This window comes from Artemia franciscana, chromosome 8, assembly GCF_032884065.1.
Source record: "Artemia franciscana chromosome 8, ASM3288406v1, whole genome shotgun sequence".
Classification (NCBI taxonomy): domain Eukaryota; kingdom Metazoa; phylum Arthropoda; class Branchiopoda; order Anostraca; family Artemiidae; genus Artemia; species Artemia franciscana.
The window spans coordinates 15,166,879-15,191,600 of record NC_088870.1 but is presented as its reverse complement, the minus strand read 5'-3'; the positions used below and the strand labels follow the sequence as shown (position 1 = coordinate 15,191,600).

At 35.3% G+C, this 24,722-nt stretch overlaps 1 protein-coding gene and 1 long non-coding RNA gene across 2 annotated transcripts in view; one reads left to right on the top strand and one right to left on the bottom strand.

Moving 5' to 3' along the window:
• Nucleotides 1-18,686, top strand: part of LOC136030031 (probable methyltransferase-like protein 24) — a 40,061-nt gene extending 21,375 nt beyond the window's left edge. The window contains exons 3-4 of the mRNA XM_065708646.1: nucleotides 4,698-4,856; nucleotides 18,415-18,686. Coding sequence (XP_065564718.1) covers nucleotides 4,698-4,856; nucleotides 18,415-18,653 — 398 coding nt within the window. The 3' untranslated portion in view covers nucleotides 18,654-18,686. The remainder of the gene's footprint in view (nucleotides 1-4,697; nucleotides 4,857-18,414) is intronic.
• On the bottom strand, nucleotides 4,858-23,396 carry LOC136030034 (uncharacterized). The gene is made up of 2 exons (XR_010618175.1): nucleotides 23,347-23,396; nucleotides 4,858-5,128 (listed from the first exon to the last, which is right to left on the bottom strand). It is a non-coding gene; the product is annotated as an uncharacterized LOC136030034 (long non-coding RNA).
• Between the last annotated feature and the right edge of the window lie 1,326 nt (nucleotides 23,397-24,722).

The following is a 24,722-nucleotide window of genomic DNA, read 5'->3' as shown; positions in this document are numbered from 1 at the left end:
TACCGTTAGTACTACCACTACACTGCTAGTACTACTACTAGTGTGACTACTACTACAACTAAGGTTAAGGATGTGAGGGTAAAAATTTCAAACAACATTGAGAAGTAAGGTGAAAAGAAACAAAGAACGGCGTGTGCATGCAGGCTGTCAAAAGAATGTATCAGCAATATCTTAGGAATGGCTTTAAGATTGAAATTGAAATTTACAGGGCTTGTTGTGGGGGATGTTGAACTAATCAAAACGTGTGCACGCTACTGCTAATTTTACTACTACTATTACTACTTCTACTACTACTGCTACTACTACTAATACTGCTACTATTACTACTACTAATACTACTACTGCAATTACTGCTACTATTACTACTACTACTACTACTACTACTACTACTACTACTACTACTACTACTACTACTACTACTACTACTACTACTACTACTACTACTACTACTACTACTACTACTACTACTACTACTACTACTACTACTAATACTACTACTACTACTGCTACTGCTGCTACTATTATTACTGTTATTACTACTGCTGCTAATGCTAAGTGTATTAAGACAAAAAATTTCAGAGAATTTTGAAATAGGGTTGAAGTATATTAAAACAAAATATGTGCATACAGGTTGTGGAAGAAACGTATCATCGAGGCCCCAGAACTGTTTACGGTATTAAGTTGAAAGTTTCAGCGGTAGTTGAGGAGGATGTTGAAAAAACAAAAGGTGTTATTTGCATACTTCCACTAATGCTACTACTGGTACTACTGATACAACTATTGCTACTTCTGAAGCTAAGGTGAGCTTTCAGGGAATGTTTGGAGGGACGTTGAACTAAATCAAAATACACTATGAGCAAGTAGATTCTCAAAAGGGTGTACGAGTAATGTATCAGGTACGCTTAGATTATTAATCAAAAACTTTCAAGGTACTATAAGGTGGATTTTGAACCTACCAAAAGGCACTATGTGCATACAAGTACTATTACTACCACAACACTACTGTTGAGGCTGATGATATTAAGGTGAAACTTTCAGGGAAGGTTCAAATATTTCAAAACACACTATATGTTTGTGGGTTTTCAAAAGGGCATAAAAGTAGTATGTTAAGAAAGGTTTAGAGTATTAAGTTAGAACTTTCAGGTCATGTTGAGCGGGACGTTGAACTAACCAAAAGGAGCTATGACCATGTTACCACTATTGCTACAATTATTACCCCTACGACTACTACTTCTACTGAGGCATAGGGTATAACGGTGAAATTCTCAGGGAGTATTTAGGGGAATCTTGAATGAAATCAAACCACAATGTGTGCCCTCAGGTTGCCAAAACTGCGTATGATCGAAATCTCAGCAACAGCCTATAGTATAAAGTTGAAACTTTCAAAATGTGTCGAGATGGATGTTGAACTAACCAAAAGGTACTCCATGCATGCTACTACTGCTACTACTACTGTTACTTCAGTTACTATCACTGCTGTTACTTCGACTACTATACTGAGGCTAAGGGTAGGAAGGTGAAAATTTCAGGGAATGTCCGGGGGATGTTGAATTAAAGCAGAACACACTCTGTGCATGCGGGTTGTCAAAAGGCATATCAGCAATGGCATAGTATATTAAGTTGGAACTTTTAGGGTATGTTAAGAGGAATGTTGAAATAACCATAAGACACTACGTGCATGCTGCTATCACTGCTACTGCTACTACTACGGCTGGAACTACTACTACTACTACAACTACAGCTACTATTACAATTGCTGCTACTGCTATGACTTCTACAACTATCCCCTTTTGCAATTCCTTGCTGAAGGACCGTGGAACGGAGACCAGCACCGCCGGTAAGGACTGGAAAGTCAACTGCTGTGTTTTTTACCTTTATTATTACTGCGACTACCTCTACTACAACTACTACTATGACGATTACTACTAGTGCTACTGCACCTAAGAATATTAGGATGAAACTTTTAGGAAATGTTAAGGAGGATGTTGAACTAAATTGAAATACGCTATGTGGAATCAGGCTATCAAAAAAGGCGTAAATATTTCACAGGAACAACTTAAAGTATTGCAAAGATGTATCAGCAATATCTCAGAAATGGCTTGAACTATTAATTTAGATACTATCAGTTCATGAGCAAAAGACTCAGTGTGAATACTATTGCTGCTTACTACTGATACTGCTGCTATCATCTACTCAGATTTTCAGACGAAATATTTTCAAGAGGGTGTATATTACGTCATTGAAAAATTTTGTACAATCCATAAATAGGAGGCTGAAATATGGATTCTTATAGCCAAAAAAACGATAAGATCTGATATATTCTTTTTTTACCAATGAAAAAGACATATATAAAAAAAAATCATGTAGTAAGGAGCGACCCGGCTCAATAGTAACTGAAACTCTAAAAAATGAAATTTTGATACAATAGTTACATCAAAAGAATCGCATTTTAATGCTGATTTTAAACATATAAGTTTCATCAAGATTAGTCTTACCCATTAAAAGTTAATTTGCCTCATTTTAGAAAATAGGGGGAAACACCTCCTAGAAGTCATATGATCTTAACGAAAATCACACCATCAGATTCAGCATATCAGACAACCTTAATGAAGAAGTTTCAAGCCCCTATCTACAAAAATGTGGAATTTCGCATTTTTTGCCGGAAGACAAATCACGGATGCGTGTTTATTTGTTGTTGTTGTTTTTTTTTCCAGGGGTGATCGTATCGACTCAGTGGTCCTAGAATGTCGAAAAAGGGCTCATTCTAACGGAAATTAAAAGTTCAAGTGCCCTTTTTAAGTGACCAAAAAATTGGAGGGCACCTAGGCCCCCTCCCACGCTCATGTTTTCCCCAAAGTCATCGGACCAAAATTCTGAGATTACCATTTTATTCACCATAGTCGAAAAACCTAATAACTATGTCTTTGGGGACGAGTTACTCCCCCACAGTCCCCGTGGGAGGGCCTGCAATTTACAAACTTTGACCTGTATTTACTTATAGTAATGGTTACTGGGAAGTGTACAGACGTTTTCAGAGGGATTTTTTTGTTTGGGTGGGAGAGTTGAGGGGGGAGGGGGCTACCTGGGAAGATTTTTCCATGGAGGAACTTCTTATGGGGGAATAGACTTTCAATGGAGGGGGCGCAGAATTTTCTAGCATTATTTAAAAAAACAATGAAAAAATAAATATGAAAAGTTTTTTTTACTGTGAAAGGGGCTTTTCCTCCTCAACGCCCTGCTCTTTACGCTAAAGTTTTTTACTGTAGAGTTAAGAAAAAGAGTCAAACTTTAGCGTAAAGAGCAGGGCGTTGATGAGGAAAAGCCCCTTTCATATACGGAGTAATCTCTTTTTGTTTTAAGTTTTAATGTCGCTCCTTACTTTCATTTAAAAAAACTTGTTGTTTTTTTTTTTTAATAGAAACAAAAGACAATTTTCAAAGAAAAGCAAAGATCTACATAAGCCCAAGATATGTAGAAATAAAGTCAAATAATCTCCCCAGCGTAAAACTACCGCATATTACTACAATAAAAAAAATGAAACCCAAAATAAACTGAAATCGCAATAAATAACCGAGTCAAATTCAAAACGAGCAGAAACTAAGAGGATTAGGGCTGAAGTACCTTGTGCTTTCAAAACACCAGAACATATTTTGCACTTTTTAGTTTGCAAAATTCAAGTGTACGGAAAAATAGGGGGAAAATAGCGCTAGAGGAAAATGAAGATAACCAAGAAAGCACTCCAAATTTAGTACGAAACAAAATAAAAATAATAACGAAGGTCATTATTATGTTCATAATTTAAAAAAACTTCCAGGAAAGGAAGTTTTTCAAAGGAAGTAATGGCCACATTAAATTTAAGACCAGCAGAAATAAAAAAAAACTAGGATAATTCATGCTCAAAACGACCAAGAATTACTATTAAAGAATAAATGAAACTTAAAACGAACAGAAATTAAATAAGAAATCTTAGCAAAGAGACATACAATGGGTACTAATATAAATGAATAAATAAATCTTAAAACGAATAAAACTTAAATTGAACATACAAATCAAGCTTAAAACGAACAAAAAATTCCACAAACAAGAGTTTGACTACTGCCCCCTTCCCTAACTGTAAAAGCCTAAGGCCTACTGCGTCACTGGTGCTTTACTAAAAACCATTTATGCGTCTTGAACAGTCTTGGAAAGAACTAATAAAATTAATCAGACTATTTTATAGGTAATGTTATTAATTACTGAGAGATCATAAGTTCAAGATTTTATTTCACTACAATTTTCATTTTTGTTTTAATGCTTTAATAAGTACAAAAAAGATCGTTTGTAATGTAATTCGTTTTGATTTAAATGAAGGCTTTCAAAACAAAATGTGACGACGTGAGGACAGGAGAAGAAAACGAACTTGGAAATTTGAAGATTGTTGTTAAATATGGAATTTGATATTTCATATGATACAAATTTTATAAACTAATTGGAATTTAACGTTTTACGGTAAGAATGACCGTCGACTTACAATATTTTATTCAGATATTTTTTTTGTGCAATCCAGGTTTAAAAATCGTTTATTTTCTAACTTGTTCATGAATTTAGCGCAACCGTCTTTTTTCTTTAAATCGAATGTTCTATTGTCTCTTCGTCGTATTTACTCGCAAAAATAAGAATTCTTAGAATGGACTTTCAAATATCTCGTTTTATTTCAGGCCTTCAAGGGAAAGATGAAATAAACACAAAGGGTTGGCAAATGAAAAGCTTTAGATCAATCATGAAACTTCTTGGACATGAAAAGCGTATTATCGACGTTGTAAAAATGGATATTGAACAATCTGAATACGAAGCTATCCCAAATATGATTGAAACAGGTAGTTGCGAACGAAATTTATTTTAATATTTATTAATCAAAAGGGATAGTGATTGCATTAGTTGCAAGAATACTTATAGTAGGAGTTGTAAGAATCTGAATCGAATCTGAATCGAATCTGAAATCGAACTGTGTAAGAGAAACGAAGCATTTTCTATATCAAGCAGAAGAAAACAGTTCAATCAAGACAAAATGCCGATGAGAGGGTTTTTATTCTTGAAAACTCTGTTCATTTCCTGCTGTTGAGCCACATGTGCCAAGGAGTAATATTTCCTAGAAATAAAGAAACCCTTTAAGTAGGAAAGAACTGCCAAATTTGGCTATAAATCCTCAGTGGTGGCAACCCAGGACTTATAGGCTCATTCTAATAAAATTTGCTATTGGTGAAGAGCTCAATTTTTAAGTTTATGTCTTAGACAAAGTTTTTTTTTGCTATTAGTAGCTTTAAGTTTCATTGTATCAGTAATTTATCATTGCCCTAGGTAGCATTGCATAGTCACGGTAAAACGAAAAAGTGGTACACTTTTTGGAAAGTAAAAGGGATTTCTCAAGTGGATAATCATCCACTAGTCATTTCCAATGACGTATCTACTTCGTTCTAACTATTTACTCCTTAAGATTATACCCTAAGAACAGCCTAAATAAGGACAACCAAATTTTCAGTATGTGCATCTTGAAGACCGATTGATGTTTTGTATACAAAACTGAAACCACACAGTCAAATTCATCTCTCTACTTTTGACAAATTTTTACTTAAATCTTCAAGCAAATAACATGTCTCCATGACAAGCGTAACAGCACATACGCCCTTTGGAATTTTAAGAGGATAATTTTTCTTTCTTGCATGCCTTAAGGACGTATTTTATTTATATATGCATGTACATATACGTATTTATGTCTATTTAATGTTTTTAGGTATAAATATTTGATTTTGGGTTTCGATCTGGAAAGAACACTATTTTCCAAAATAAGGGTAGGTGGTAACGTTTGCTGCAAGTGGTCTATAATCTTTCTCTACCTGGAATACTTATAGTCGCTATGTTCTTGTTTTGGGTCACAAATAAGTGCAATTACCAAGTCCTTGGAGATGTGCATAAGGATTGATTTTGGGACCAACATTTCTGAGGGAGCCAAAGTCACGACAATACAAAAAAATAGGAGAATTCTGTAAAAAATAAAGTATATATATGCGCAACCTATCCAGAAGATGGCACCAGATTTCCTCAGATAATTTTTTCTTGTCTAGTCCTTGGGGGCGGAGCCACCAGCTAAGTGTTACCGTGGTGGAGAGAGCAGCACAGGTGTGTCACTTGAAGTCGAAGTATTTTTGTCGATACTTATCAATACACACTTGGTGCAACAATGTTCAAAATGTATGGTCTACGTTCAAGAACGTACAACTTATGCCAAAACAACAAAAAGAATTCAATAAACCATACATTTCTGTTTAATGAATGTTCACTACGTGGGTGAAAGCTTTAAGATTCAATCGCTTAAAACCATGACATCCAGTTAGGGACACAGCTAAGGGGTGGAGGGGGGCTTAGAGGTGGGAAGGGGAGAGTTCCAAGGTGTCGTCACCGCTTGTAAGTTTTGGAAACCTTGGAAATATAGCTAGTGTGTCCGGATTTGCCGGCATACTCGACAATTTTGTCGACACTTTCTTTTAATCCATCATCCGAGCTTAAAACTCAAGCTGCACTCTTGTATCCAGTATGCCTAGCATAGGTTTGTTAGTAAGAGACCATAACATATGAATGAAAAGTTTTCATATTAATATTTGAATGATAAAAATTCAATGTACTGTCATTGAAATTTGGGTTTTGAATAATCAATTTCAATAAATATTTAACGCTTCTTTCAATCATATTTTCACGTATTTGTGTTCATGTAACTGATCCTCCATCTTTGATTAATGTTTTTTCTTATTTATCACTTCCAAAAATATCCGCCATTGGTTTGTGAGCTCAGAAGTTGATGATCAGAAAAGGTAAAGAAATGGCCTAATTTTTGGAATCCACAGTGAATTATCGATGCTGTTCTTTGCAGTGTAACAGAACAAGGAGAAAAATCTGAGTATGAATATGGGCAGAGAATGGGGGGATTAAACCTTGGGTTTTTTTCTGGAGACGAATCCATCCGTCTGTTTTATCGGTATCGTATCGGTACGCTACGATTATATCAATATTGGTATCGGACCCTAAAATACAAATTAGCCGGGCCCTAGTTACGACCTACCTGAATCAGCTTAGATTTTCCCTTGCATTTTCTCTTCTATTTATATTTAGCTATCCTTTTTATCTGTATTTGTTTCTTCTTAATATGTAGCGCTAACATTGATAATGTATTGTGCATTGTGCATGTGCATGCACATGTATTGTGCGTGGTGCATTGTGCTACTTTAGACAGATGCAACACATTTTAGCTTTGATTAAAAATTTAGTTTTTATTTATGTTGGGAGCATTACGAAGCACGAGCCGTTCACCAAATAGCACGATGACAAGAACAGCCATTTTTCATTTGCCCCTTTTCAAAGAGATAGCTTCCACTTGTTTTTATTTTTATTTTTTATTTTATTTTATAGTATTCCACTTGATTTTATTTTCTTAGCAAGCTGCTTTGACATTTCTTCAGAAGTTACTAAACTTTAAAACCTTGTGCTGAGCCAAGAAATAGATGCACTCAATATTGATCAAACCTAAATAATTGCCTTGCATAATTAACAACCTAATTTTGTTCTAGTATTTTCATTGTGGAGAGTGTTTTGACATTTCTTCTTTCATTTCAGCATTTCAAACCATGCTTCATAAGAAAAGTGTTCTTATGAGGTTCGCCAAGCCACCTGAGGCCGAATCAGCGGTGTACCCCGCTTCTCCACCCAATCTGTTCAAAGCTCCACTCTTACTCCTTCCTATGAAGTTTCAGATCCTATTTAATCCTTTCTTATGACTTCTTACCACCCCATTCGGGAACGACTTCCTTTTCTTTTTGCCCCAGGTGGATGGCCAAAAGAACAACCATTGGCAATCTGTAATCCTTCATCAGTAAAACAGTTCTAGGCGTTTACTCTCCCTGAGAATACCTCCCACCCCCGAAAAACACCCTCGCAGAAAATATCTCCTCTGGAAAATACCCCCCCCCCCCTAGTGAATATTGCCTGGAAAATATTCCCCTCCCCGTGGAAAATATTCACACAGAAAATACAACTTGCAACTGGTTGGTCTCCAATCACTTTCGACTAATCAAAAAAGACTAGAATCCCCTCGTCTTTCCCTTAGAACTAATTTAGTATTTATCTGAATCAGAGCCATATCAAACAGTTCGTGGTAACGAACTGTAGTAAGGAGCGACCCGGCTCAATAGTAACCAAAACTCTAAAAAATGGAATTTTGATACCAATAGCTATATCAAAAGAATCGCATTTCAATGCTGGTTTTAAATATATAAGTTTCATCAAGTTTAGTCTTACCCATCAAAAGTTACGAGCCTGAGAAAATTTGCGTTATTTTAGAAAATAGGGGGAAACGCCCCCTAAAAGTCATAGAATCTTAACGAAAATCACGCCATCAGATTCAGCGTATCAGAGAACCCTATTGTAGAAGTTTCGAGCTCCTATCTACAAAAATGTGGAATTTTGCATTTTTTGCCAGAAGGCAGATCACGGATGCGTGTTTATTTGTTTTTTTTTTTTTTTTTTTTTTTTTTTTTTTTTCCAGGGGTGATCGTATCGACCCAGTTGTCCTAGAATGTTGCAAGAGGGCTCATTCTAATGGAAATGAAAAGTTCTAGTGCCCTTTTTAAGTGACCAAAAAAATTGGAGGGCACCTAGGCCCCCTCCCACGCTAATTATTTTCCCAAAGTCATTGGATCAAAATTCTGAGATAGCCATTTTATTCAGCGTAGTCGAAAAACCTTATAACTATGTCTTTGGGGACGACTTACTCCCCCACAGTCCCCGTGGGAGGGGCAACAAGTTACAAACTTTGACCTGTGCTTACATATAGTAATGGTTATTGGAAAGTATACAGGCGTTTTCAGGAGGATTTTTTTGGTTTGGGGGAGGGGTTGAGAAGAGGGGGATATGCTGGGGGAACTTTCCTTCGAGAATTTGTAATGGGAGAAGAAAATTTCCATGAAGGGAGAGCAGGATTTACTAGCATTATTTAAAAAAAAAAACAATTAAAAAATAAAAGTGAAAAAGCTTTTCAGCTGGAAGTAAGGAACAGCAATAAAACTTAAAACAAACAGAAATTATTACCCATATGAGGGGCTCACCTCCTTCTAATACCTCGCTCTTTACTCTAAAGTATTTTCGGTAATTTCAACTACTTATTCTACGGCTTTTGTGATTCAGGGGGTCATTCTTAATGAATTGGGATAAAATTTAAGCTTTAGTGTAAAGAGCGAGGTACTGACGATGGGGCAAATCCCCTCATATGTGTAATAAAAACATGAGAATACAAAAGTTCTTTACGTAAGCTAATTTATAAGTTACGTAAATCTTTTACTAATAAAAAGATTCGTAAAAAATTAAAAGTTCTAGTTGCCTTTTTATTTAACCAAAAAATCGGAGGGCAACTAGGCTTCGCCCCCCCTCTTTTTTTCTCAAAATCATTCGATCAAAATTATGAGAAAGCCATTTAGCCCCCCCAAAAAAATATGCAAATTTCGTTTTGATTATTCCTCTGCGGAGAGCCAAAATCAAAACATGCATTGATTCAAAAACGTTCAGAAATTAAATAAAAAAAACGAGTTTTTTTAACTGAAAGTAAGGAGCGACATTAAAACTTAAAACGCACAGAAATTACTTCGTATATGAAAGAGGCTGCTTCCTCATCAACGCCCCGCTCTTTACGCTAAAGTTTTTTACTGTTTTAAAAAGAAGAATTGAGAGAAAGACTGTTTTGTGTATGGCATATATTAATGGCCTATATGATGGCTGAATTTTTGTGCTCGGAACAGGGTGTGTTAGGGGGGGGGGAGTTACGTGGTAAGATCTTTCCATGGAGGAATTTAGTATAAGGGAAGAGATTCTTCATGAAGAGGGAGCAGGATTTTCTAGCATTATTTGAAAAAAAAATGAAAAAATATATAACAAATTTCTTTGCAATTGGAAGTTAGGAGCAGCATTAAAACCTTAAAACGAACGAAAAATATTATGTATATAAGGTGGTTCGTCTTCTCCGCAATACCTTGCTCTTTACGCTAAAGTATTTTTAATAATTAAAACTATTTATTCTACAGCCTTTTAAATGGAGGGCTCATTATTAAATAATTGGGACAAAATTCATACTTTAATGTAAAGAACGAGGTATTGACGAGGGGGTGAACCCCCTCACATACATAATAAAAATATAGAAGTTCATTGCGTAAGTTAATGCGTAAGTTACGTATATGTGTTACTAATAAAAACGTTCGTAAACAAAAGTTCTAGTTGCATTTTAAAGTTACCGAATATTGGAGGGCAGCTAGGCCTCCTCCCCCAGTTCTTTTTTATCGAAGTTATCCAATCAAAACTATGAAAAAGCCATTTAGCCAAAAAAAAATTATTATGCAAATTTCGTTTTAAATATTCATGTGCGATAATATTCAAAACATGCATTATTTCAAAAACGTTCAGAAACTAAATACTTTTTTCTTTAACTACAAGTAATGAGCGACGTTAAAACTTAAAACGAACATAAATTATTCCATATATGAAAGGGGTTGCCCACTCGTAAACATATTGCTCTTTACGCTAAAGTTTCTATTGTTTTAAGAAGTAGGCTTTTGACTAAGAGTCAAACCTTAGCTTAAAGAGCGGGACTTTGAAGGGGGACAGCCCCTTTCATATACGGAATATTGATCAGAAATAATGAATTTGAAATAATTAACAAGAGGGGTTGCCCCCCTTCTCAGTATATCATTATTTAAGCTAATGTTTGACTTTTTGTTCCAATTATTTAAGAATGAATTTTGGCACGCAAGGACCTTTTAATTAGAATAATAATCTTTTTAAAAATTCAAAACACTTTAGCATAAATTGCGAGGTACCAAGGTGGGGGCAACCCACTCATATACGTAATAACAGCCAAAAGCAAATTCCGAGAGAAATTTCCGTTTCGGTTATAAAAAACCTATACTGGGTCCAGGAGGAAAAGAATGGTCAGTGGGAGGGAGTATTTTTCCGTTGAGCTGCGAGCCGGATTTTACAGAATTAAAACAAACATCAGAAATTACATGATTTTTTTCCAATTTGTAAAGCAGAAAGCAAAAAGGGTCATATAAATTTAAAATACACATAATTCATATTGTAAAAGCAGAAAATTATTCCTTCATCAACATCGCAATCTTTTCACTAATGTTTCAATTTTATCCCGTTTCATTGATAACGACTCCCAAAACACAAGGGTCACTTAGTTAGAACATTACAAAGTTCTTTTTAACTACTAAATAGCAATCAAACAGTTCGTGGTAACGAACTGTAGTAAGGAGCGATCCGGCTCAATAGTAACCAAAACTCTAAAAAATTGAATTTTGATATCAATAGCTACATCAAAAGAATCGCATTTTAATGCTGATTTTAAATATATAAGTTTCATCAAGTTTAGTCTTACCCATCAAAAGTTACGAGCCTGAGAAAATTTGCCTTATTTAGGAAAATAGGGGGAAACGCCCCCTAAAAGTCGTAGAATCTTAACGAAAATGACACTATCAGATTCAGCGTATCAGAGAACCCTACTGTAGAAGTTTCAAGCTCCTATTGACAAAAATGTGGAATTTTGAATTTTTTGCCAGAAGACAAATCACGGGTGCGTGTTTATTTGTTTGTTTTTTTTTTGTTTTTTTTTTTGTTTTTTTTTCCCCAGGGGTCATCGTATCGACTAAGTGGTCCTAGAATGTCGCAAGAGGGCTCATTCTAACGGAAATGAAAAGTTCTAGTGCCCTTTTTAAGTGACCAAAAAAATTGGAGGGCACCTAGGCCCCCTCCCACGCTCATTTTTTCTCCAAAGTCAACAGATCAAAATTTTGAGATAGCCATTTTGTTCCGCATAGTCAAAAACCATAATAACTATGTCTTTGGGAATGACTTACTCCCCCGAAGTATCCCTGGGGGTGGGGCTGCAACTTACAAACTTCGACCAGTGTTTACATATAATAATGGTTATTGGGAAGTGTACAGTCGGTTTCAGGGGAATTTTTTTTGGTTTTGGGGGTGGGGTTGAGGGGAGGGGGCTATGTGGGAGGATCTTTCCATGGAGAAATGTGTCATGGGGGAACAGAAATTCAATGAAAAGGGCGCAGGATTTTCTAAAATTACTATAAAAAAAACAATGAAAAAATAAACATGGAAAATTTTTTTTTCAATTGAAAGTAAAGAGTAGCATTGAAACTTAAAACGAACAGAGATTATTACGCATGTGAGGGGTTCTAAAAATACTTTAGCATAAAGAGCGAGGTATCTAGGAGGAGATAAATACCTCGCTCTTTATGCTATAGTATTTTTAGTAATTTCAACTATTCATTCTACGGCCTTTCTGATTCAGGGGTCATTCTTAAAGAATTGGGACAAAACTTGCGATTTAGTGTAAAGAACGAGGTATTAACGAGGGTACAAACCCTCTCATATACATAATAAAAATTAAAGAATATAAAAGTTTGTTACGTAAGATAATTCTTAAGTTACGCATATTTTTTACTAATAGAAAAATTCGTTAAAAATAAAAATTTATAGTTGCCTTTTTATGTAACCGAAAAATTGCATGGCAACTAGGCCATCCCTTATTTCTCAAAATCGTCTGATCAAAACTAAGAGAAAGCCATTTAGCCAAAAAAGGAATTAATATGCAAATTTCATTTTAATAGTTTATGTGTGGAGAGCCAAAATCAAACATGCATTAATTCAAAAACGTTCAGAAATTACATAAAAAAAAACTAGTTTTTTCAACTGAAAGTAAGGAGCGACATTAAAACTTAAAACGAACAGAAATTACTCCGTATATGAAATGGGTTGTCCCCTCCGCAATCCCTCGCTCTTTACGTTAAAGTTTGACTCTTTGCCACAATTCTGCTTTTTAAAACAATTAAAAGCTTTAGCGTAAAGAGCGAGGGATTGCGGAGGGGACAACCCATTTCATATACGGAGTAATTTCTGTTCGTATTTTAAGTTTTAATGTCGCTCCTTACTTTCAGTTAAAAAAACTAGTTTTTTTTATGTAATCTATATTAAAATTCAAAACGAGTACTGACTTATTCAAAAGTCAGCTTATATAAGTAGCTAAACCCTCTAAACCAGTGATTCCCAAAGTGGTCAAGGTGGGCCCCCAGGGGTGCACGGAAAACTTGACGGGGTTTAAGTTGGTGTGACGAAAAATAAGGGCTCACAATCAGTGAAAAAGAGTCCACGAAATTTTATCTGATTTCGATAGTGAACAAAAAAAAATATTGGCTTGACTTCACCTATCAATATAAGCAGATATTATTCTAAGAAGCTCAGCAACTGTTACTTGTAAAAGCTTTCACTACAACATTCACTACATTCACTGTAGCATTCATTCACTATAAATATTCACTACAACATGTCAAGACTTGCAAAGCACTGCTTCTGCCATCAACGCCTTCTGCAACGCTTGTTTAGAACTGCAAAGGGACGAAATATGACTTGTAGTGAATGTGCTTACGATCTTGCTTGAACTTGTATGATTCTTCACCAATATAAACACGAATGGTAAGGATAAACGTTTTTCATTTATTTTCGAATTTGTGAAAGGAAAAGTAAAGCGAACCGATGTTTTTGTTTAAAAAGTAAGTAATCGCCTGCCTTTATGCTGTAACTTCGTACTTTTAATTTATGATTTAACGATCTATTTTACACGTAAAAAAAAACAAAGAATGATTTCGGCTCAGTCGTTTTCATAAAACTTTATTATTGATCTTAGCGATTTATTGCTTTTAAGATAAAGAATCAGTTTGCTGACGGTTCTTTGTTTAGTTCATTGCAATAATTAATTAATAAATTTCAATGCTCCTTTTCTGTTCAAGTAGCCATATCTTGTTCAGTAAGACTGCCATAAATTTACTACAACAATTTTTTTAATGTATGAATCCAACATGGCTGAATCCAAGATGAAATGTCGACAATACAGTGTTAACTATTTAGAATTTGGTTTCTACCATCAAAAGCAGACAAGTTGTTGCCCATTATGCAACAAAGTTTTGAGCAATGACTCTATGAAACCATCAAAGCCTGAAGATCTAAGAATCCTGATAAAATAGATAAAGATTTGGAACATTTTCTTAAAATAGAAGGAAAAAAATGAGAAGAGGCCCACTGTGCACAGTATGTTTGCTTCAACATATGAAAGAAATGATAATGGCTTGCGAGCATCTTACAATATTACATGACTTATAACAAAATCTGGAAAACCAAACATCATTGGAGAAAAATTTATTTTACCCGCTGTTGAAGATGTTTTAAAAACTATTTTGAGCAATTCCCCATTTGATATACTCAAAAGAATTCCTTCGAGTAACAAAACTGCACAAAGACGTATTGACAAAATGAGCTCTGATATTGAAAGTTTCTTACGTAATTATCTGCAAACAACTCATTTTCTTATTCAACTGGATGACTCAACCTTACCTGGTAATGAAGCATTATTATTGGCATATGTTTGATTTGTTAATTCATGAAGAGTTACTATTCACAAAAACTTTAAAGACGGACACAAAAGGTGGATCAATATTTATTGTCCCGAGTGATTTTTGTGAAAACAAAATCAATTCCATTTACAAACGGTATTCTGGTGTTAACTGATGGGGCTCCTACCATGGTCAGGTGGCTTCGTGGGCTAATAAGCCATCTTAAAAAAAATATACCAGAGGTAACAACAATTTACTGTGTCATACACTGACAACAGCTAGTAGTGAAAAATTTGAGTGAGGAATTCACCAATCACTTCAATTTGTGACTAACAACTCATTTTTCTATTCAACTGGATGAGTCGACCTTACCCAGTTAGCAAAATATGAAGCAATGCATTGAATACGTGTTTATTTGCACAATTGTGCGATGAAAATGATGAAGGGTTTCAACGATTGCTCTTACATAATTAAGTACGCTGGTTATCGAAGGATGCATGTTTAACAAGATTTTACTTAAGTTTTGAATTAGTATTAGAGTGTCTGGAAAGTAAAGATCAAAATTTAAGAGAAAACCTAATCAGTTCGAAAGCAGACACCGAGTATTTGACAGATTTGTTTAATAAAACTTATGACATTAACTTACTATTACAAAGGGGCAGTCTCAATTTATTAAAAGCAAAGGGTGTAATTTCAGCTTTTCTTGGAAAATTGAAATATATGAAGAAAAATATCATTTGGGCGAACTTTCCCAGTTTTTAAACTTGTCACGGGTGATGAGGATATTCAGACATATGTTCAGCATTTAATTACCCTGCATGATGATTTCAAAATCAGATTTGAAGATATTCAGACGATGGATATACCATCATTGATCATATCAAATCCATTTGATGAAACGGAATTGGGCAATGTTATATTGCAAGAGGAACTACCCGAGATTAGTACTAATGAGGAGCCGAAGGTGAAATTTGAAAGAGGGAATCAAACATTTCAGTTGCAGGCAGAAATACCCGAAAAATATCCTGGACTGTGGGTAGTTGCGAGAAAGCTCTTGATAGCGTTTCCCTCGTCATATCTTTTTTAAAAGAGTTTTAGTGTTTACAAACCTTTTAACAGAACAAAGGAGCAGATTGAATATCACAGAACGGGGAGATCTGCGGTTATTCCTAACCAAATTGAACCCTAATATAGGTAATTTGCTCTCAATTCATCAAGTACATTTTTCTCATTAATATATGACTATTTTGTGATTGTTATTGTAGAAATATAAAACTTAGTTTACTCTATTAATTAAAAGTATAATAATTACATATTTGAATATATAAACACAGGAAAGTATTCTTTTTTTCATTCCAATTATTTCTAATAAAATAAGTGAGAAAAAAAATTAGTGAGAATAAAATAAGTGAGAAACAGGTTCCTTGTGCCGTGAGTAGAAGTAAAAAAATTAAGTTGAATAAACACACTTTTTTGATTGGTCAATTTTACATTTTGACAACCGCTCACTGCACAATTAGTTTATTAATTAACCAACCAGTTCTCACTTTTTTCTCGAAAACTGTTAATTTTTGTTTGGAACTGAGCCACAAAGCAAATTTCCATAGGTATATCTGATCTTCACATTTTTATCGGGCTTTGGAAATATGCTAGAAATGTAGCTAAAGGGGGTCAACCAGAACCAGTAAAATTTTTAAAGTAATCGAAAAAAAAGTTTGGGAACTTCTGCTCTAAACGAACAGTGCTGTGACATTTACAGAGTACTCGACATCTGCTTCATTTCGGGAAACTATTTTTATGAAACTTTTTTGATCTCACATTCTAGGGCTACAACGAAAGAAAGATTAAGATGGCTTGGCCACGTTTTACTGGGTGGCCGGTGATTACCCCCCCCCCCTCAGCCAGAAAGTATCACCAGAAAATCCCTCCTTCCCCCAGAAAATACCAATTTGGAAAATTCCTTTCGGAAAATACCCCGCCCTCCCCCTGTGGAAAGTAACCCTGGTGGCTGACTGATCTCTAGTTGCTTTTGACTTATAAAACAACTAAAACTTCCTTGAGATTATAAATCAATTTTTACCTCCACCCTCCTTTCCTCTCTCCCTTAAAAATAGCCATTTTTCGTGGGGAAGTTTTCCGCAGGGTTGGATTTTCAAGGGGGAGAAATTTTTGAGTAGAATTACCCCGTAATTCTTCTACGGAATTCTTTTATTTGTTTTCTTCCTCTTTTGATGCACGATTTTAAATATGGAGAGAATGTCACTGAGGAACTCTGCAAGGGAAATTTTCAGCTGGGATCAAATTTTCTGGCAAGATTTGGCCATTGAAAAATTTGGTTAATGTCCACAAAGATGCTTCAAGGATACACCTCCCTTTTTATTGCACAAAAACGTTTCCAGCGTTTATTTGAATGCTTTAAGAAGAGAGGCTCCACCTTGCATCACCCTTGTGGACATTATCCATATTTTTCCAAAGAAAAATCTTGTCAGATAATTTGATCTTCCCTGAAAGGAAATTATTACCAGAAATTTTCTCCCCACTTAAAAGTCCGCCAAGCGATCCCTCCTGCAGAAAACTCCCCTATAAAAATGTCCGCATATTTCCCAATGACAAATACTATCTGTAAGCAATGGATAAATTACAAAACTTAAAATTGCACTTATACTTCTACAACGGGGTTCTTTGATTGTTTTATAGTTAAGGAGGGAGGGATATACCTCAAAGGGTACATTTTAATACCAAAACATCCCAGCACTCATTGAGCTATCCGATAAGTACAGAATTAATTCTACGGGGGAGACGAGTGGTGGGTTGAGGTGGAAGTTAACGTATAATTCCCGAGGCCGTAACTAGGATTTTTTCTTAGGAATATTTTTTGGGGGGATGGGGGTACAAAAGAAACTTTAAAAAACGCATCAAAAATCTGAAATTTACATCTTCTCCCTTATGATTTCTGGGAATATTTCGGGTCTACACTGTTATTACGAAGTAAAGAGTAACATTAAACCCCAAAATGAGCAGAACTTATTCCGTATAGGAGGGGGCTGCCCCTTCCTCATCTAGACCTCCACCTCATGGTCACAAAAACTTCGAAGGGTGCTCATTAATTCAAAAATTGAGAATTCTACTCCTTTTTCACAACTCAAAAGTCACTGGAAAATAACCAGTCTTCGGGGGCTTGGGTGTCATTCAGGGGACTTTATTCCGAGGGGTAGTTTTCTGCAAGGTGGGTATTTTCCGGAGGGATTTTCCGCGGGGGATATTTTCTGGGAGGGGGTATATTACGGGGGAAGGGTAAACGCCGGCCATACAGTAAAACGTAGTCTAGCCGTCTTGATCTTTTTGATTATTCTACATCACCATAGAATGCGAGATCAAAAAAGTATCATAAAAATATATCCACAAATGAAGCAGATGTTGAAAACTCTGTAAATGTTGCAGTTTCTTTGAATGGTTTGGTTACTTATATTAGCTGATTTCTACTCGTTTTGAGTTTTAATATTGATGTTTACTTTTTGCTAAATTAACCTTGTTTTCCAGTTTAATCCTGTAAAAAGCTCACTCACAAGATCATAATGTATGAAAAAGTAAAACCTAAGAAATCCATATCCTTCATTTTCAGATATAATATAAAGCTTGTGAGATTGCAAGCGCAAATTTCAGCAACACGCTTCGATAAATTTTCCAATCTCGTTTATGTAAAAAATGTCTTCTTTTACTTTTTTATTTTATATTTCAAACCTGTTTTCTATCTTTTAGACTATTGCATAAAGACTCAATAACTAACAGATTGTGATCAGGATTTATTTTCTTTTCATTTTACAAAACCTGTTTACAGCACCTTGTGTAATTGAGATTTGTGTTCTCTTTCTTTTGTCAATTTTCGCTCCTTTGATTTCCATTTACCTTTTTTTTCTTTTTTTTTTTTTTTTTTTAGGTGTTATGGGACAAATCAAGCAAATAGCATTAGAAACTCACAACTATGGAATGGTTAGAAGTTGGCGTGAAACATATATTATTAGATACCAGCAAATATGGAAACTGGAAAAACACGGGTTTGTCAGGTTCAGCTCACAAGCAGGCATGGGCACTGATAAACTCAATGAAATCGCAAATATAAGTGATCATTTTATTTTTGAGATGGCTTGGTACAATCCGAAGTTTTATTTTGCTTGATTTCTTTTGTATTAAAGTATTTTAATTTCCTTATACACGTATTACTCCATAGCTAAACTATTTGCTTTACTGACCATGTGTCGTTAAGTTATCAAGGACAGTGAAAGTAAGATATAAGTGTTTGTAACGACAAATGGGAACGTACACCACCAGAAATTTTATCACTTCTAATTTCGCAACACCGTATATGATTTATCATGGACAATGAAAATGATTTCTAATGGTATGAATATACAAGTGGAAACATAAACTAGCATTATTTTTTTATCGCTAAATTCGTGGCCCTAGGTATTTTTAAATATATAATTTATCAAGGACAGTGAAAATGAAATTGAATTGTCGGGATAGATAAGTGGAAACTTACATCACCATAAGCGTTTTTCCCTAAATTTCCTTAAGAACACAAGGTGTTTTTAAATATATAGGCTAGATAGATAAGTGTATTTCAAAAACCCATGGGCCATATACACACAAAAATATAAATAAATAACAATCAAGCAAGGAAATTAAACAACAGTATGAATTACAAACACACACAAAACAGAATACAACGCGAAAATACCTAATCTAACAACAAAAGAAATTAGTCATATGAAACGTTTTCTTCTTATTAAGGATTTATCTATATACACTCCCACTCGAAATATTGTGGTTGGGTATCTATTTTGCAAAATACCCGGAAGCATCAAATTAATCCCATGCAAGTAATTTCCATGCAAGTAAAGTATATAGTAGAAGTTTTTCCTTAAAAACACAAGGTGTTTTTAAATAGATGTTTTACCAAGGAGAGTGAAAATTAAATTTAATCGTTTGAAAAGAAAAGGGAAAACTTACACTACTCATTTTTTCAGTCCCTGGTGCCGGTGCCTGGTGCCATTTGTCAATCACCTGGTGCCGCTTGTAAAGTGGCACCAGGTGCTTATAAATATAACAATGAAAATGAAACTTGACTGCTTGAATGGATATGTGGAAACTTGCATTACATAATTTTTTTTACCCCTCAATTTGCGGCACAAGATATTTTTTTAACATATGGTTTACCAAAGGCAGTGAAAATGAAATTTGATTCTTTGAATGGAAACTTACATCACCACATATTTTTCTATCCATAAGTAAGTGGCAACAGGTGTTTTTAAATACATTATTTACCAAGGACAGTCAAAAGGATTGTTTGAATGGATAAGATGAAACTTGCACCACACAATTTTTTGTCCCTAAATTCGCGGCACCAGCTATTTTTAAATATACGGTTTACCAAGGATAGTGAAAATGAAATTTGACTGTTGGAGTGGATAAGTGAAAATTTACACCACCATACAGTTTTTATCCCTAAATTCTTGACACTAGGAATTTTGAAATATATGATTTACCAAGAACAGCGAATACAAAATTTGATTGTTTGAATGGATAAGTCGAAGCTTGCACCACAAACAATTTTTTATCCTTAAATTAGTGGCATCAGGTATTGACACCAGGTATTGTATGATTTATCAACGACAGTGAAAATGAAATTTGATTTTTGAATGGATAAGTGGAAAATTGCAATACCATAAATTCTTTTTATCCTTCAATTTGTATTTTTAAATATTCAATTTGCCAAAAGTCTCTGACATCAATTCATCATGATAAATTAAATGGTTGTGAAGTCTTCTTTTTAAGGAGTCAACAGAAAAATTTTAGGAAGAAGGTCCCCAGGAAGATCGTTCCGAATCGAGAGGCGACGTCGAACGAAGCTGTTCTTCAAGCACTCTGTTCTCGACATGTCGATCTTGAAATAACTGGACCGATCTATGTGCCTTTATGTCTACTTGACGGTTGGACAATGGATGGGACAATACGAGAAAGGTCTATAAAAGAGGTAAATTTTTGTATATATAGAAAACAGCCATCGACATTACATCTAAACTCTCTCTAACAGACTAAAGAAAGTCATTAGTAACGACTAAATCTATCTACAAGTCCATTCTGGGTCCTTTGAAATTGTGTCAAAAGCGTTTTTGGAGCATTAATTAAGCTTAGGGATAATTAAGCTTGGTGGTGGTAGTTTTTCTGCAGTGAAAAGTGATCCCTAACTTTCTTACACAGGAGGATCTCACCTAATCAAGGTGGGCTTCCCGAGCGATATTTGTGGAGAAGCTGATTTCAAGGTGACGAACCTTGTCGACTTTTTTTTATAGTTTCATTCTTAAAAATAAAGTTGTTATGTATGCGTCACGCTTTTAATCGTGAAATCAGCAGATCCTTTTTTTTTCGACGCATTAATGTGTCAGACCACTTTTCAATTTACAAGATCTGTCTGTAATGGTGGGGAGACTTGAGCTGGATCTTTGTTTTGAGGTAGCCACATATGCTGTGGTGTTATCAGCCAAATGATTCAGAGGGATTGCAAGGTTTCTCTTATGCCATTATGTAGATAAGGAAAAGCATATGTTCCAAGATACTACCCTTGGTTACACCTGCCTTTAATAGATGTTCGAGGGAAGTGAGCCTGTCGAGAAATATTCACAGTGAATGATCTGAAAGAAGCCACTTTATTACTTTTAATAGACTTCCATGGACACTACATGTGCAGGGTTTATTTAGTAGACCACGATGCCATACTCTGTCGGAAGCTTTAGTGATGTCTAATACAATAGTCAAACGTCATATTCTTTTGATGGAAGTTAGACCCACTATTGGCGCTGGGCCAAAAGGCATTCAAGCTTTCCGGTGGCATCCATATCGATAGTCACCAAACGTGTTGTTTTACAGACAAAGTGTGCGATTGGAAACGCTTTCGTAAACTTTTCTAATGCAAGAGAGGGGGTTAATAGACCTATTTGACCCCACAGTCGTTGGCATAGTCATTTAGCTTAGGTCCACGAATGAAATTGGTGGTTTTTCATAAGTACGGAAAGGTTCCTTTCGGAAACCCTTCCAGGAAAGCGGTGGCAAACGTCCAGCTAATTTGATACTACAGGACTTCCAGACAAACTAGGTATGCTGTCAAGACCTGTGGATTTGGTCACATTAAGACGATGCAGAATGCACACGACTGTAGGACCGGAATAGTTCATTAGATCAAGGGCAGTATTGAATGTATGAGAGAACTCGGGAACTTCTTTATCGCCATCGTTTGGATTCGAGAATTCAGCAAAGGTGAATTGTTCTCCACGATAGTGTGCCAAAAATTGTCGAATCATGGGAACTGAGTTTTTACGTGCTTTGAAGAATTAAAATCTGTCCTTTTCACTCTTTTAGTGTAGCCAGCGCTTGTATGCCTTTTGTTTTGCTCGGATAGCCTTTTTGTTATGAGCGTTAAATCAAGGTTTGTCCTTGCTGGGTGCCCGGATGACCCAGCTCTATGGAATATAACATGTCATAAAGTTGACTATTGCCTGCCAGTACTTTTAACTAGCCACTAACCCTCTTTTCCCAAATTGTGTCTGATCGAACTTTATATATATGTAGCCATTTTGTTCTTATGTTGTTAGTAATGCCCGGGGGGCATATAAGGTCTTTACGGAAGAGGTAGTCGTATAAACTTTGGAAGGGACAAATGATAAAAAATTGAAAGCTCTAATTACCTTTTTAGAGTCAAAACTTTTTAGAGTAGGATCCAATGGCAACCAGCGCCCCGCCCCGTAAAAAATTGGGGTCAACAAACCACCACTCTCATAGCCCAGGCGAAGGGTTGTAACTGATGCCCTGGGGCATATAAGATTTTATGGAAGAGGTGGTCGTATAAAGTTCAGAAGGGACTCAATTATATACAGCATGTCTTACGAACAAAAATACTGTCGTACAATAGGTTCCACGAACAAAAATCAGCTTACAGCAAGTATCATGAACAAATACGTTTTGTGATGAGCAAAGTCAATGTACAAGTTCCAAGAAGAGAAAAATCAACATGCAACAAGTTTCATAACCAAGAATTAACGCGCAACATGTTCCATGAACAAAAAATTAACATGCAACAAGTTCGATCAAGAAAATCAGTTCTACGAAAAAACTTAATTTCACGAAGATAAAAATCAGGATAAAAGTTTCACGAAGAAAAAAACAAACACGCCACAAGTTTCACGAACATAAATCAGCACACAACAAGTTGAAATAAAAACCATGGTCATTTTAAAGTCGATAAATTTATTTCCCAGGGGGAGAAGGTTGTAAAACCCTTAAGCGTGATAATGCGCAACAGAGGGGTGTCATTTGCCAATAATAAGTTTATGATTCAGTTTGTCATAATTCAGTTTCATAATTCATAATTCAGTTTAGATTTATGGCGAAACTGAACTTAAAGGTTTTCTAGAACATTTAAATACTTACCATTGAAACCTGCAATTCACCCTAGAGACCGAAAGAGATGGAAAAATACCTTTTTTAGATGTATTGATAACACGCAGTGTGAATAAACTTGATTTTACGGTTTACAAAAAACCTACGCATAATAATAGATACTTTTCAATTCAAATCTAACCATCCTCCGCAGGTTGAAAGAGATGTGGTAATATCTCTTGTGGATAGAGTACTTAATATAAGTTCAGAGCCGTATATTAAAAAAGAATTAAATTTTATTGCAGACATACTTTTTGGCAACGGGTATCCAATTTCTCTCATAAATACTGTTATTGCTCAAAGATGCATTCTTCTGAAGCCTTAAATCCCACACCAGTAAACGATTCGAATGATCCCACAAGCACGATTCACCTACCTTATATTCCAAAAATTACTTCAAAACCGAAAAAAGTTTGTTTAAAAAACAATTTACATGTTGTATTCACAGGTAATATAAGTATACTGAATCTTCTCAATTTTGGTGAGGATAAAACACCAGTTACTCGTCTACGAGGGGTATATCAAATACCATATAGTTGTGGAAATTATTACATTGGTTGAACCCACCAAAATTTAGGAACAAGATTACAGCAACACAAATAAAGTACTGAAAAAGCATTAAAATCTAAAAATAACTCCATATCTTTCGATTCAGCTTTAAGTAATCATATTTTCGAAAATCCAAACCATTATGTTCTATTTGACGAAACAATTTTAATTAGCAATGACCTAGGTATCAAATAAACTGTCCGCGAGGCAATCGAAATCAAACGAAACTTAAATAATAATACATCCCTAAATAGAGACTTGGGTGAATACACACTCAACCCTATGTACACAAAATTAATTATAGAAAATAATCTAATTCAAAATAAAACAAAAAAAGGAACTAATAAAAACAAGCCCAATCCCAGAAGAACTATCAGATTAGCTGCAGAGAAGGCAAATATAGCCATAAGAAATTATTCCAATTCTTAATAAATACAGTTAGTGAAATGAATGAACCTTTTTAGCTTGTAAAATGTTAGCTTTTATCAAACAGTATTGGCTGAGCTTTTCGTTAAGAAGTAATGATGCCAAGGCTATTTTTAAAAAAATGGATTTTTAACCGAGAACTTTTATTGTAAGTGTTTTATTGTTTATTATTTTCTCTGCTGAAGACGGCCATTAGTTATAAAGCCGAACTATTCAAATAGGTTTTGTTGGTTCACTGTCTTGGGAAAAAAGTCCTCATTATTATCTCCTTTGTTATTGTATTATGGAAAGGCAGTGTGGTCTACGTCATTATTTTCATAAACTACCATGGAGGCAGTCGCATTCAAAATCTTGAAATCAATGGGACCTGACTTGGAGACTTGAACTTGGGAGTCGGAGAGTAATTAACTGGATAGGAATTGTGGAATCAGGGGGCAGACGTGGGGAACCTGGAACTGACGCAACGAGAGCCATGGAGAGCCAAATTCAGAGGGGGCATAGTAGGAACTGGAATCGGTTGAACCGGGGTGGAAGCCAGCAGAATCAAAAGTGAAACCGTTGTAACAGGGGTCGGAAGCAGGGGAAGCGGAATTGCATATCTCTTTATTAAAAAAATGTCTAATACATAGATATTTGTTTCGGCCTAAAAGACTGCCCCATAGTAAAGCGGCGTTTTCAAGCATGCTAAAAAAGCTATTGTGTGAAAATTCTGAGATAGTCAATTGATTTGGAATTACTAAAAAAAAACTATAGCAGTATTGAGCCTCCTGTTTCAGA